Below are 12893 nucleotides of genomic sequence, written 5' to 3'. Positions count from 1 at the left end.
TTGTTTTACCCAATCCCTATCATTTGTAATCATTGTCACTGTCCTATGATTGTCCCATAAGCTTTCCATTCACACTTGGAAAGCTAATACTTCATTAGTTCATACTGTGATTTCATTCTTCTCTAGAATGTGCACCTTGCCTCCTTAACTAGTTATATTTTCATACATGCCATCTTCCACTGCTACCATCCCAATATTAGCCAGATTAACAAAGTTTTGTATGTCATGCATGGGTATGTTCCATGGCACCACTCCAGTCTGTCTTTACCCTTCTAAAATCTGCCATTTATATAACTTCTCTACTATAAACACATTCAGCAGGTTCAAAAGTGATCTTGCCACCAATTTCCTATTTAAATTTCAGTTGTAATCATTTCATTATTTCTATAACATTAATTCTTCTGTATATATATATATATATATACATATATATATATATATATATATATATATATATATATATATATATATATATATATATATATATATATATATATATATATATATATGTGTGTGTGTGTGTGTGTTTGTGTGTACAAAAATATATGCTGTGATGAATAACTGAACTTTGATCTCTGTTGTCACCAGAGATGAAGGATGACGTGGCAGGTCTCATGTCAGTACCTACTGTATTCCCGCTGTCCCTCCTGCGCTGCCAAGAGTCTACCAACCCTGGAGCCAAGCCAACGACTAACACATCATGCACAGCTGATACTCTAAGGCATGTGGAGGACCGGTTAAGAGAAAAGCGGTCAGCTGTGGGACGGCCATGTGAGCTTAAGAGTATGAACTCCATTGAGATGCAAGATGAAAAGACAGCACTACAGAAAGCTCTTCTTTATTATGAGTCTCTGCATGGCCGGCCAACTACAAGGGAGGACAGAGACCTCGCCCGACCATTGTATGACCGCTATCGTCAAGTGAAGAGAATCGTCATGAGAACTGGATCTGTAAGTGTTGCCGACTGTTTTGTTTGTCTATTCATTAGAGACTGGATATTATATGATGTGTATTGACACATACTAGTACTGAAAACAAAACAAAAATCAGTTCTAAGGAAAAATCAAAAAATATTTTTTATATTTTCTGAATTTGTCAGCAACCATTTTTAGAATATTTTCCCATCTACTTAATGCATGCATTGTTTTGATGAGAGCAGATATCAGTTGTTTGATGAATTCAAATAGCCGTATGTTCTAAAATTCTGTTGTTATTTAAGTTTTGTAGCAGCCAGACTGTATACATGCTGATGAGTCATTATTTAATTTTCAGAGAACGAAGGAAAACATGGTTGAACTTCCACCCATTATTGAACACGTAGCAATGGACTTCACCCTTGCCTCTCCACAACACCGCAGCTCTTTACAAGGAGATGAGGGTGAGAAGCTTATCCTGGCCCCAACCAACACACCTGTAACAGACACCCCTCCTGTCACAAACTTCACCGAAGTAGAGACCTCAAGCACTGATCCAAAAGAGGGACAGCGATCGTTAGCCCTGGGAGACCTCCATGCCCTGCCTCTAAGTGAACTGAGAGAGAGGAAGAAGGAAGCTCGAGAGGAGAAAAAGAAACTAAGAAGAATACTCCGCGAATATGAAGAAAAATTTGAAAGAGAAATGGGCCGCAAGGTACAGAAGGAAGACAGAGGACCCATGGAACAGTCATACTTGGATTACAAACATGCTAAGGCAAAACTAAGGCTTCTAGAGGCTCTCTTGTCAAAGCATGAACCCCACAAGATCTGATTGGACATAAGTAACCTTTGGCCAAGATAAATGTCACATGTAAGGTCCATGAAAAACTGACCTGATACACTGTACCGAAGGGTGCTGTATTGATACCTCTCTTCCTGTCTTGTAAATGGTCGAGAATAGCATTGAAGCCTTCTGACCTTTCTAGGTCAGATGAAATACTGCATTCAGAGTTGATCTATACAGATTGTTTATTTTGAAGTGCAGCTGCTGGAATGATTGTTGAGTGTTAGAGGGAGGCATCCCAGTCCATGTCTTGTGCATTGTTATTCTGACATGCGCGGGTAATGCATGAACTGTGATAAGTTGTCAAAGTTGCCAATATGGTTGTTAGATACAGAATCCATTATTTTATTATGTTACTAACTGTAGAATAAATTATCTTATTGGAAAATACCAAAATTTTCATTTATGTCTTCAGTAAGTTTATGACTCGGAGCTTTTTGGATTTTTTTATTTTTTTTTTTATTTTTTTATTTTTAAGTAAGAAGGAAATATTGCATCCTTATTTTTCTTTTCTCCTAGGATGCTGTACTTATTTTCAGTGTACTGAAGCTTCCAAAAATACCTTAACCATATACATGCTGAACTGTGCTAAATGTAAGGTACCTGAATTTAGCATTAAGGGTCAGTAGACAAGTGGGCCAGGGCTTGGTAATTCTGACTTTGTAGGAAAATGCAAGTTTCTCAACTTATGAATTCCTCATAAAAATGCTAACAAATGTTAATGAATGTAGTTACCATTGAATGGGATGTACTGCAAAGTACTTACATGCCTTTCCCCAGAAAACGACTGATGAATCAGGATACTCAAGAACTAGCTTCTTGTCCTGTTTATGCACATGATGATGTGTTCATTTTGACATTATGAGCTTTGAATTACTTCAGACATTGTGAAAACTTACATAACTATTACTATACCCCTACAGTTATGTAAGAGTGTTTGACCAATTTTGTGTATATCTTTAACCCAAGATTCCTGTGGTATGCATTTAAAGTTCATGAGTGTGCATGTTACAGGCAAGTATATCTGTTGCCTAGCACTGTAGACGACATGTAGATCATTTTGTATGTCATCATTCCTATGACTTAAACCTTGTGCTGTCTCACTAAGCAAACGAGACAGGCTGTGTGCTGCATACTCTGTGTACCTTGATGTACTGCACACAATGTATTGCTGTCTGTTGACGAAATGCCTGTCAACTGTATCATCAACACTGCATATCCCTTTCAAGTACATTTGAAGAAATATATATTGTCTTGTGAATGCAGTTGCATATTACATTAAGTTTACATTAATGCATTAGCTAGCAGCTGTTATGGTAAATTATCTCTGGTTACAGTCCCTATAAGCTTTCTGTGCTCTGAAATTGTATGCTTTGCAAGGTAATTTGTGTTGAGGAATTCCATGCAAATGCATTCACACTCATAATTTAAAGAGTGGTGTTTTGTAACAGACTGTAGGATTCTAGTGTTTGCATCACAAGTAGTAAGGTGTGCAAACTACCACTGGTGACGTTATCTAAGTGTTCTTGCCTCTGTAGTTCATTTACAGCTTCAGACTGCCTGTTGTTACTTTCATATAAATAGAATAATTGTATTAATATCACATATATATGGTTATGTATATTAATGACCTTAGATTGTAATATGGTCTCATACCTGTTAGAATATATATATATATATATATATATATATATATATATATATATATATATATATATATATATATATATATATATGCGACAGACAGTTACTAAAATTGATATTACATCCTACACAGCAGAGGGGTTATCATTGTAGTTTTCCTCAAAACAATTAAGAAAATAGAATAAAAGTTAGTTTTATTCCATATATGTGAACTTTATTTTCCTAGATTAATGTATCAGAACAAGTTGGAGTAATGGAAATGTTAGTGTTAATCAGAAGATCAACAATGGCTGCATATCCACACTTCATAAAATGGCATAAGTGACCCAGAAGGAATTATATAGCTCCCACTTACCTATATTTGGACTGCAGATTCGTTCTCCCTTCAGCTGTCTTTGCCCACACCACTTAAAACTTTACACTGACTCTGTGCTTGTGATCACAATGACAATTTTTGACAACATTTTATCTAAGCATTATCTCTGTATTTGAAACCAAAGTACTACCTTTCTAGGTAAATAAAGAAAATTTAATTGCAACCAGAATTCAAAAATCTCTCTCTCTCTCTCTCTCTCTCTCTCTCTCTCTCTCTCTCTCTCTCTCTGTGTGTGTGTGATTACTGTTTCTGACTGTAATGGGACTTTCCTGGGGCAGTGTCACTTCAAAACGTGGAAAATACCGTGCTTTATTGATCACGGGCTTCAAAAGGAAACAATATCCGGCTCTTGAACATGAATGTATATGCCCCTGTACTAGTGTTGACGGATCATTTTTCTGTAGTTAATCTACAAATATACTGCCTACGAGAGCAAGATGCAGTTCATGGGCCAGTTTTGTGTGCATTATGTAGTCTGATGCTCATGCACAGTTGTTATATCAAAAACCTGTTGGGGAACACCATAAGTCCTGAACGCCACACCGGGGACATTTAAGGAAGTTAGCGAAAGGCTCTTTGAACATTATAAAAGCAATCAGCATGTGTAAATATTTGGTAAGTGGAGTAGTGGTTGGCGTGCCTATAGTGAAACAGGCGAGTCCGTTGTCGGCGTTGGCTCCCGCGGGTCCTCTCCTCCCCTCTGCTCTAAGTGCTCTTCCTCTCATATGCTAGCTGTAACTCATGGTGCTACCTACATAGCTGTACTGGTAAAGATTCGTTTTAGTACCGTGCCAGTATTTCATTACCTACCTTATGAAACATCACTAGCTCTTCATATATCTTTTCTACAAACGTTCAACAATCATGGAAACGCTTTCAAAATCCATTTCAATGACTATTTATTGTTGAAAAATGGGGGATAATATTCACGAAAGCGTAGCCTCCTTTGGCGGCGACGGTCCCGCCGCCGCCGCCGCAAAATAGCTAGCAGAAGGTTTAGGGTGGGGGAGCATATTTAGACTACTCCAACCGAACTTTAAGACCTGCTAACGAGGGGTGGGATTCACCCCCTTCTAAGCAGGGGGGCTGCGCCCCCCCCCCCCTGGACCCCTCCACCACATGTATATGCGACTTATTTCTGCGAGGAGGAATTTCTCGCAACACCGGCTGCACCGCCGCAGAGGAGGCTGCGCTTTCGTAAATATTATCCCCTATTTTCAACAATAAATAGTCATTGAATTGGATTTTGAAAGCGTTTCCATGATTGTTCAACGTTTGTAGAATATATATATATATATATATATATATATATATATATATATATATATATATATATATATATATATATATATATATATGAAGAGCTAGCGATGTTTCATAAGGTAGGTAATGAAATAATGGCGGAGCTGCTTAAAGCTGGAGGTGAGGCCCTGATCCGGGGATTGCATGCGACAGCAAGCGTTCCCACTTTTGGGGATTTGTTCCGAAATTGGGACTTTTAAACTCATTTGGGGACAAATCTAGGGATTTGACAAAATCTGGGGAATTTCATGTATTTATCGGGAATCTTTAAGGAATTTTCAAGTGAATGTTGTTTAAGTGGTATCTATTATGTTCTACTGGCAAAAATATAACCAAAATTATAGGAGAATAAAATCTGACAGCGGAAAAAAAAGTCTACCTTATTATTTTGTCAGCCGTTTTCTTTGATTGAAGTGTGTTTCATATATGTATGTATTATGTACCGCCCGTGGCGCGGCCGCGGAAGTCACGACAGTGTTTACAGCGGTCAGCTGACAGATTTGAATGTGCGTCTGTCTCAGCCTGCTACTCTCAGGAGTCTGGAGGATGTAGCTTCACGTCTCCCTCTGAGACAAGGCCACAACGTCGGTGCCACCTTCAACTGCATATGAGGTATTGTAGTTGGTCCATGGTGATGTTGTGGGATGGTGGTTGTGCTAAACTAGTCTTGATAATCTACTTTGTTCGAACTTCGAATGTTTTTAGTTTTGTACCGAGGGCAGTGTGTGTGTGTGTGTGTGTGTGTAGGCAAGTGAAATAGTGCACACTTCAGTGTGTAGGTAGCTGATGGCCTCTGTCTTTGATGGAGTAATTAATACAAAGACTTACCATGTATATATTACTTTGTATCTCAATAATTTGTATGTTGCTAACAACTGCCAGTAATCTTTTTTTTTTTTCAATATGTTGGGCAATTTCTTTTTATGCATGAGGTGACTGGCCTTTGCATGCATATTGTGGTGTATGGCTTTGGCTGTAAAGGGACCGCAGCTGTAAGCAATATTTTTTTTTCTTTTTTTTTTTGGTATTTCGTTGGGGATATACCCCAATGGAGGAAGAAATAATCATAGCTTTTCAGAGTGATTAGGGGTGTGGGCTGCCTTGTGCTGAAGTTTCTCTGTAGGTATATATTGCATCAACTGTCTATACATTTTGTTGTAATGATTTCAATGTAGGGACTGAAGGTGGCGATACATGACGTTATAGTCTGATTTTTGTTGTGGTAATGATGTCGTTTCCATTTGGATCATTATATGATGTGGTTGATTCATTTTCTCTAGTATCTAGTTATTATTATTATAGGTAAGGAAAATTTTGGGGGGAATTTTGGTCCAAATTTGGGAATTTTCAACCCTAGTCTGGGGAATTCTTATTCTGACATTGTGGGAACACTGATGCGGTCTTGACTGCCGTATGGCAGTCCGGTACCATTCCTCCTGACTGGAAGAGGGGGTTGGTCGTCCCTATGTGGAAAGGGAAAGGGGACCCCCTGAACTGCAACAACTACCGTAGTATTACATTGCTCAGTGTGCCAGGCAAGGTGCTTGCCCACCTATTGCTGATGCGAATTCGCAGCCAGCTGCTGAAGATGCAGAGACCTGCTGAACAGTCTGGGTTCACGCCTGGTAATAAGTCAACAACTGATATCAACTGACCGTATCCTAGCCCTTCGCGTACTACTGGAGTTCCGACGTGAGTTTCGACAGGGGATGCTTAATTCCAGCCTATGTCGATCTCAAGAAGGCGTTTGATTCAGTGCATCGCAAGGCACGTAATGCTCTGGGATCTTCTGCTACTCTGGGATTCCTGCGAGGGGAAAGGCGTACGTAGAGAAATTTGATATGATATATAACGATCACAGAGTCATAGATAAACACTGCAGACAGACACTTTCTCCCAGAATTAGAGATTGAAGGGTATAAATTATTCCACAAGGATCGAATAGGCAGGAAGGGGGGTGGGGTCGCACTCTTCGTCAGGGACAATCTTAAATGTGTCATTAACAACTCAGTCAAGGTAGTTAGCAATACAGAATCCCTTTGGGTAGAAACAATAGGTTGGAAGGAAAAGCTTATCATCGGAGTACTTTACAGACCGCCCAACCTTACCAGGGACAGTAGCCAACCCCTTTTACAGGAAATTAGTAGGGCGTCAAGATATAGAAATGTGTGTGTAATTGGGGATTTCAATTATAGGAACATAGAGTGGGATACTTTATCCGGAGACCAAGAGGCACAGGATTTGTTAGATGTGATACAGGATAGTTTCCTTAAACACTTAATTAGAACACCAACGAGGGAAGAAAATATTTTGGATTTGTTGTAAACTAATAGAGAGAACATAATAAGCAACATTGAGGTTGGGGATTCATTAGGTAACAGTGATCATAAGGAAATCATATTTAATATCAAATGGGAGGATAGAGTCAGCAGTAACAACACATTAATACCTGACTTCAGGAAGGCGGACTACGAGGGGTTAAGAAAGCAGCTGCAGAGGCTTAGGGGAGTGAGATCAGAAGTAGGTCAGGACCCAGAGCAGGGAGGGGCGTTAATCTCTGGTGAGGCCACTAGTCAGGTCAGTAGCTTGAAAGGTGAGTACAATAGTCTGGTCAGGGAGATTAAATTAGGACAGAAACAGTTTATACCTCACAGCGAAGTCAGGTCAACAGGTCAACATCTTGATTTTAGTAAGGCCTTTGATAAGGTACCTCACCAGAGACTGCTGAATAAAGTCAGGGCTCATGTATGTACCCGCGATGTATGACATACAGGCTAAAATCTGAAATAGGAAGGAAAAGAGGACTATATGTTAGAATCAAAAGGGGGGAAACTCACCTAAGGGATAGTTACAACGATTTAGCTTGAACAGTAAAGAAGAACACACGTATGGCAAAACGTAATTATGAGATTAGAATTGTCAGGGAAGCAAAGACCAATCCAAAGGGCTTCTTTCAGCTTTATAAGACCAAGGTTAGGGATAAGATAGATAGGGCCGCTTAAGTCAGGAGAAACACTGATTGATAGAGATGAGGAAATGAGCGAGGCGTTAAATAGATATTTCTTAACTGTATTTACCAAAGAAAGATTAGATGATATACCTCAGGGAGAACAGATCTACAGGGGAGAAGAGGTAGAAGGATTAACCGACATCAACATGAGTAGGGAGCTCGTGATTAGACAGATAGACTCACCAAGGCACCAGGGCCAGCTGAACTTTTCCCCAGGGTAATAAAGGAATGTGAAACTGAAATCAGTGGGCAGTTAACAGAAGTATTTAGGAAGTCACTAGACACAGGGGTGGTGCCTGTTTCATGGAGGCAGGCACACGTTATTCCAATATTTAAGAAGGGTGACAAATCTTCTATGGAAAACTATAGGCCGATTAGTTTGACGTCAGTTATAGGTAAAATGATTGAGTCGGTAATAGCTGATAGTATTAGGGACTATTTTGACAGACATAATTTAATTCACGACTCACAGCATGGGTTTATTAAAGGACAGTCGTGCCTCACTAATCTTTTATCCTTTTACAATAGAGTATACGAGGCAGCTGACAATGATGAGAGCTATGATGTGGTTTATCTTGATTTTAGTAAGGCCTTTGATAAGGTACCTCACCAGAGACTGCTGAATAAAGTCAGGGCTCATGGGATAAGAGGGAAGGTATTTGATTGGATTAAGGCGTGGATTAGCGACAGGAAACAGAGGGTTACCATTAAAGGTAAAAAAAATCCGAATGGGGTAATGTTACCAGTATGGTTCCTCAAGGTTCAGTTTTAGGCCCGCTTTTATTCATTATCTACATCAGTGACATAGACAATGGGATAACTAGTGACATAGGTAAACTTGCAGATGACACCAAAATAGGACGCACTATTAGGACAGGGGAGGATTATAGAGCACTGTAGAAGGATCTCAACAAACTGTCAGCTTGGTCAGAAAAATGGCAGATGAATTTTAACATCAAGTGTAGCGTACTTAGTTTAAGAACACGCAACCCATTACACGGGTATGGTTTAGACTACACAGCGATAGGCAGATCAGAGTGTGAAAGGGATTTGGGAGTGTTAGTGAACTCTGACCTAAAACTAAGGAAACAATGTAATAGTGCAAGGAATAGGGCTAACAGGGTATTAGGCTTTATTAACAGGACGGTAACCCACAGGAGTGCAGAGGTCATCCTCAGACTCTATTTAGCGTTAGTTAGGCCACACTTAGATTATGCTGTCCAGTTTTGGTGCCCACACTACAGAATGGACATCAGCTTGTTAGAATCAGTTCAGAGGAGGATGACCAAGATGATTCAAGGGCTGAGGAACCTCCCTTATCAAAATAGGCTGAAACATCTAAACTTACATTCACTAGAAAGACGAAGAGTGCGGGGAGATCTGATAGAAGTATTCAAATGGGTCAAGGGTTACAACAAAGGCGATACAAGTAAAGTACTGAGAATTAGTCAGCAGGATAGAACACGCAGTAGTGGATTTAGATTAGAAAAGTATAGATTTAGGAGAGATATAGGCAAGCATTGGTTTAGTAATAGGGTGGTGGGGGAATGGAATAGACTCAGCAATCACAAAGATAGTGCAGGGACGATAACTACATGGACGAGGATGACAGGTGGCAGTGAGGTGTGGGTGCAGTAAGGAGACAGGGTACTGGAATGTAAGCCCGTACCGAAGGTAAACGAGGATCAAGCCTCTATCTGTAACCCCTGAAACTACACCTCACCCATCGTGAGCAGTGGGGGGGATTCTGGAGCTGCCCTGTGTAGGCCACTCGGCCTCGCGCAGTTTCCCTTTGTTCTTATGACTATTGTTTTGTTGGGGGGGGGTGCGCTTGTCCAGCTTCTTTCCCGTAAATGCGGGAGTGAGGCAGGGCTGTGTCCTTGCCCCATTGCTTTTCAACACCTGTATGGACTGGGTACTGGGCAGCAGAGTTGTGCAGGGCCGGCCCTAGGCCAATGTAACCGATGCAACGTGTGTGTGTTAACACAATAAAGAGAGCAACACGGCGAGTAATGGAATCTCTCTGCTAAAGTTTACTGCAAGCAGGTAACGGAAAGGAAGCAAAGTGCCTTTGCATAGATGGAGCCTATAGCTGGGTAGTGTGTCAGCCACGTGGCCCATGACAAGTATATCAAGGCTCATGACGTTCAGGAAGCAGCGTCCCTCCCTGCAGGCAAGGCTCAGGCGATTAAGGGATATGTAGGTAATAGAAAGATGATGAAAAATATCTGAGTACGAAGGAGTTGAAGGGAAATAATGCGAGGAAACTTTTATGAGCTACTTTATTTATCTGCATTAAATGTAGCCTAATGAGATGTGTTAATAGTGCAAGTATATCATAACTCATAAGTTAAAAAAAGTAGCTCATAAAAAAGTTTTCTCGCATTATTTCCCTTCAACTCCTTCGTGCTCAGATATTTTTCATCATATGAATTTTTCAAGCCCAATTCCTGAATCCGCATCCTTTACTGATTACTCCAGTATACGAAACATCCCAATAGTGAAATATACAGACGTTGAAAACCGCTCGGAAACTGGTAACTTTGTGGGTGCACCAGAAGGGAAAGTGGGCTTCCCAAGATGGCTGCCGCGCGCCAGGGTAGCTTGCCTCACCCGCCGCCAACCCCACAACACGGGAGCGCGCGCTCTAGGTATATAACTCTGTGATAGGCACTCAGTAACCCACGTATCCTGTGATATAGGCGTGTCACGGCGGGCTGCTGACGACCTTGAGAAGCGGCAGCGCTCAGAGGGTACCAAGAGATTTCAAACAAGTCTGTGTGCTCGTCTTTTAGTGATGCTGCTGTAATGGATGGATTTAACAATACTTATCGCTGTAAAACATTATCGCCAGCAGTTGGGGAAGTCTTTCCATTACCTACATATCCCTTAATCGCCTGAGCCTTGCCTGCAGGGAGGGACGCTGCTTCCTGAATGTCATGAGCCTTGATATACTTGTCATGGGCTACGTGGCTGACACACTACCCAGCTATAGGCTCCATCTATGCAAAGGCACTTTGCTTCCTTTCCGTTACCTGCTTGCAGTAAACTTTAGCAGAGAGATTTCATTACTCGCCGTGCTGCTCTCTTTATTGTGTTAACACACACACGTTGCATCGGTTATATTGGCCTAGGGCCGGCCCTGCACAACTCTGCTGCCCAGTACCCAGTCCATACAGGTGTTGAAAAGCAATGGGGCAAGGACACAGCCCTGCCTCACTCCCGCATTTACGGGAAAGAAGCTGGACTTTATTTATTTACGTACAATATCGATATATGTTTACGAAAGCATGCATTTTATGTTACTCTGAAGCAATTACTTGTGAAATGATGTGCTATTTTCCTTTCCGCGTTCCTTTTCGGTGCGGTTACGGCATCTCCATGCTGCACACTGCGGCATCTTTTGGCGACGTTCTAAGAAAAAATATGATCACATTACTTACTTGTGAAATATTGCAACAGATGTATTGTTATTCTTTCTATTATGATAAAGAAAATTAAAGCCAATTGATCATTATCAACAATAAATGGAATGTAGTAAACCAACTGGATTGCAAGATTTATGGTTTTATTGTACAAATAATTACACTGCAGTTAAAGCCTGTAACGAAAGAAACCTACATAGCGAACATAACTACAATGCCTACTCATGTCAAGTAAAGTTATAGCCTACAACAATAAATCCTTATACTACACAAAGCTATATAACAATAAATCCTTACAGATAATCCCCTTGATTCTTTACTGAGACTGGCAAAACTCAAGATCCCCAAATAATCCCTACAATAAAGGAGCATGACGAACTTACGTTCACATGGCGCGGGGTGGACTGATGGGAGTGACGTCACACAGGACAGGGAGCTCTAGAGCTCTCTGTCCTGGGTGACGTCACTAATATAAAGTACTGGCAAGGGAGTTCTAATGTTAATCAGTAACAGTTTATAATTTCACTATCACCACAGGGAAGTAGACGGGAGTCCAGAAATTTTCGTCTTTGTTTACCAATCATATTTACTTCTTATCTATGTTGTGTTATTTTCATCTGTTATTATACAAAATATATCACTCAGTGATACACAAAGTGTAAATAGTTAGCAGTTTAGTACAGTTAAATGTCATAATAATGAACATATTCATGAAAAAGTGAAAGCACACTTACCTTCACTTTGAAGTTGCGGGCTGGACTAGGCTCCCTAAGATGGCGGCCGACATACTTCCGGTTGCCTCACCCGAGTGTCTGGCTCGTGCGCTCAAGGTATATAACTCTGTGGTGCCTATACTGAGACACTGGCTGATCGTAAGGCTAATAATAATCTTCTGTCACCTTACGGCACATTCCAACGGCTGGTGACCAAATTATGGTGAAGTATAAGGGTGTAATGGTGGCTTGGCGACACATGTTGGTGTAGACACAAACTGTCTCTTATTTACTTTCCCACAACTCGCTGGCTTTTGGCTCCCTGCTGGCTGTTAGGGAAAGGTGTGCAGGTCTGACACAAGTGTGCTCAGTTTCAGTGGACGACCAGTATGGCTGTTAAACAGAAATAGAAAAGAGAGCGTGTGCTAGCGTTTGAAAAGTGCGTCGAAAACATGGCCAATAATGGCGTCCAAATCTTGATTGATTGATTGATAGTTTATTGTTGCAGGTAAACAACAAGGGAGAAGGGAGGAACATGCCATCCCAACCCACAGGCAGGAGAGAGTGTGATTATACAACTAGTAATACATGTGTAGGTAGCACCATGAAACTAAAAAGATGCAATGGTAGGAATGAATGCACAACAAGGGAGGGGGGTGGTTCCT

The 12893-nt window shown here is 40.8% G+C and overlaps 2 protein-coding genes across 6 annotated transcripts in view; both read left to right on the top strand.

The window, feature by feature from the left end:
* Nucleotides 1-3606, top strand: part of LOC126999035 (protein FAM13A-like) — a 65027-nt gene extending 61421 nt beyond the window's left edge. For all 5 annotated transcript variants that reach the window (XM_050861428.1, XM_050861412.1, XM_050861421.1 and 2 more), the window contains 2 exons: nt 589-950; nt 1273-3606. In XM_050861428.1, coding sequence (XP_050717385.1) covers nt 589-950; nt 1273-1746 — 836 coding nt within the window. In that variant the 3' untranslated portion in view covers nt 1747-3606. The remainder of the gene's footprint in view (nt 1-588; nt 951-1272) is intronic.
* A 1922-nt stretch (nt 3607-5528) lies between these two features.
* The window catches only part of LOC126999053 (EARP-interacting protein homolog), an 83740-nt gene continuing 76375 nt past the window's right edge, over nt 5529-12893 (top strand). The window contains exon 1 of the mRNA XM_050861443.1: nt 5529-5692. The gene's annotated coding sequence lies outside the window, so the exon portion shown is untranslated. The remainder of the gene's footprint in view (nt 5693-12893) is intronic.

This window comes from Eriocheir sinensis, chromosome 2 (assembly GCF_024679095.1).
Source record: "Eriocheir sinensis breed Jianghai 21 chromosome 2, ASM2467909v1, whole genome shotgun sequence".
Lineage (NCBI taxonomy): Eukaryota > Metazoa > Arthropoda > Malacostraca > Decapoda > Varunidae > Eriocheir > Eriocheir sinensis.
The sequence above is the reverse complement of the archived record's forward strand: the minus strand, read 5'-3'. Positions and strand labels throughout refer to the sequence as shown.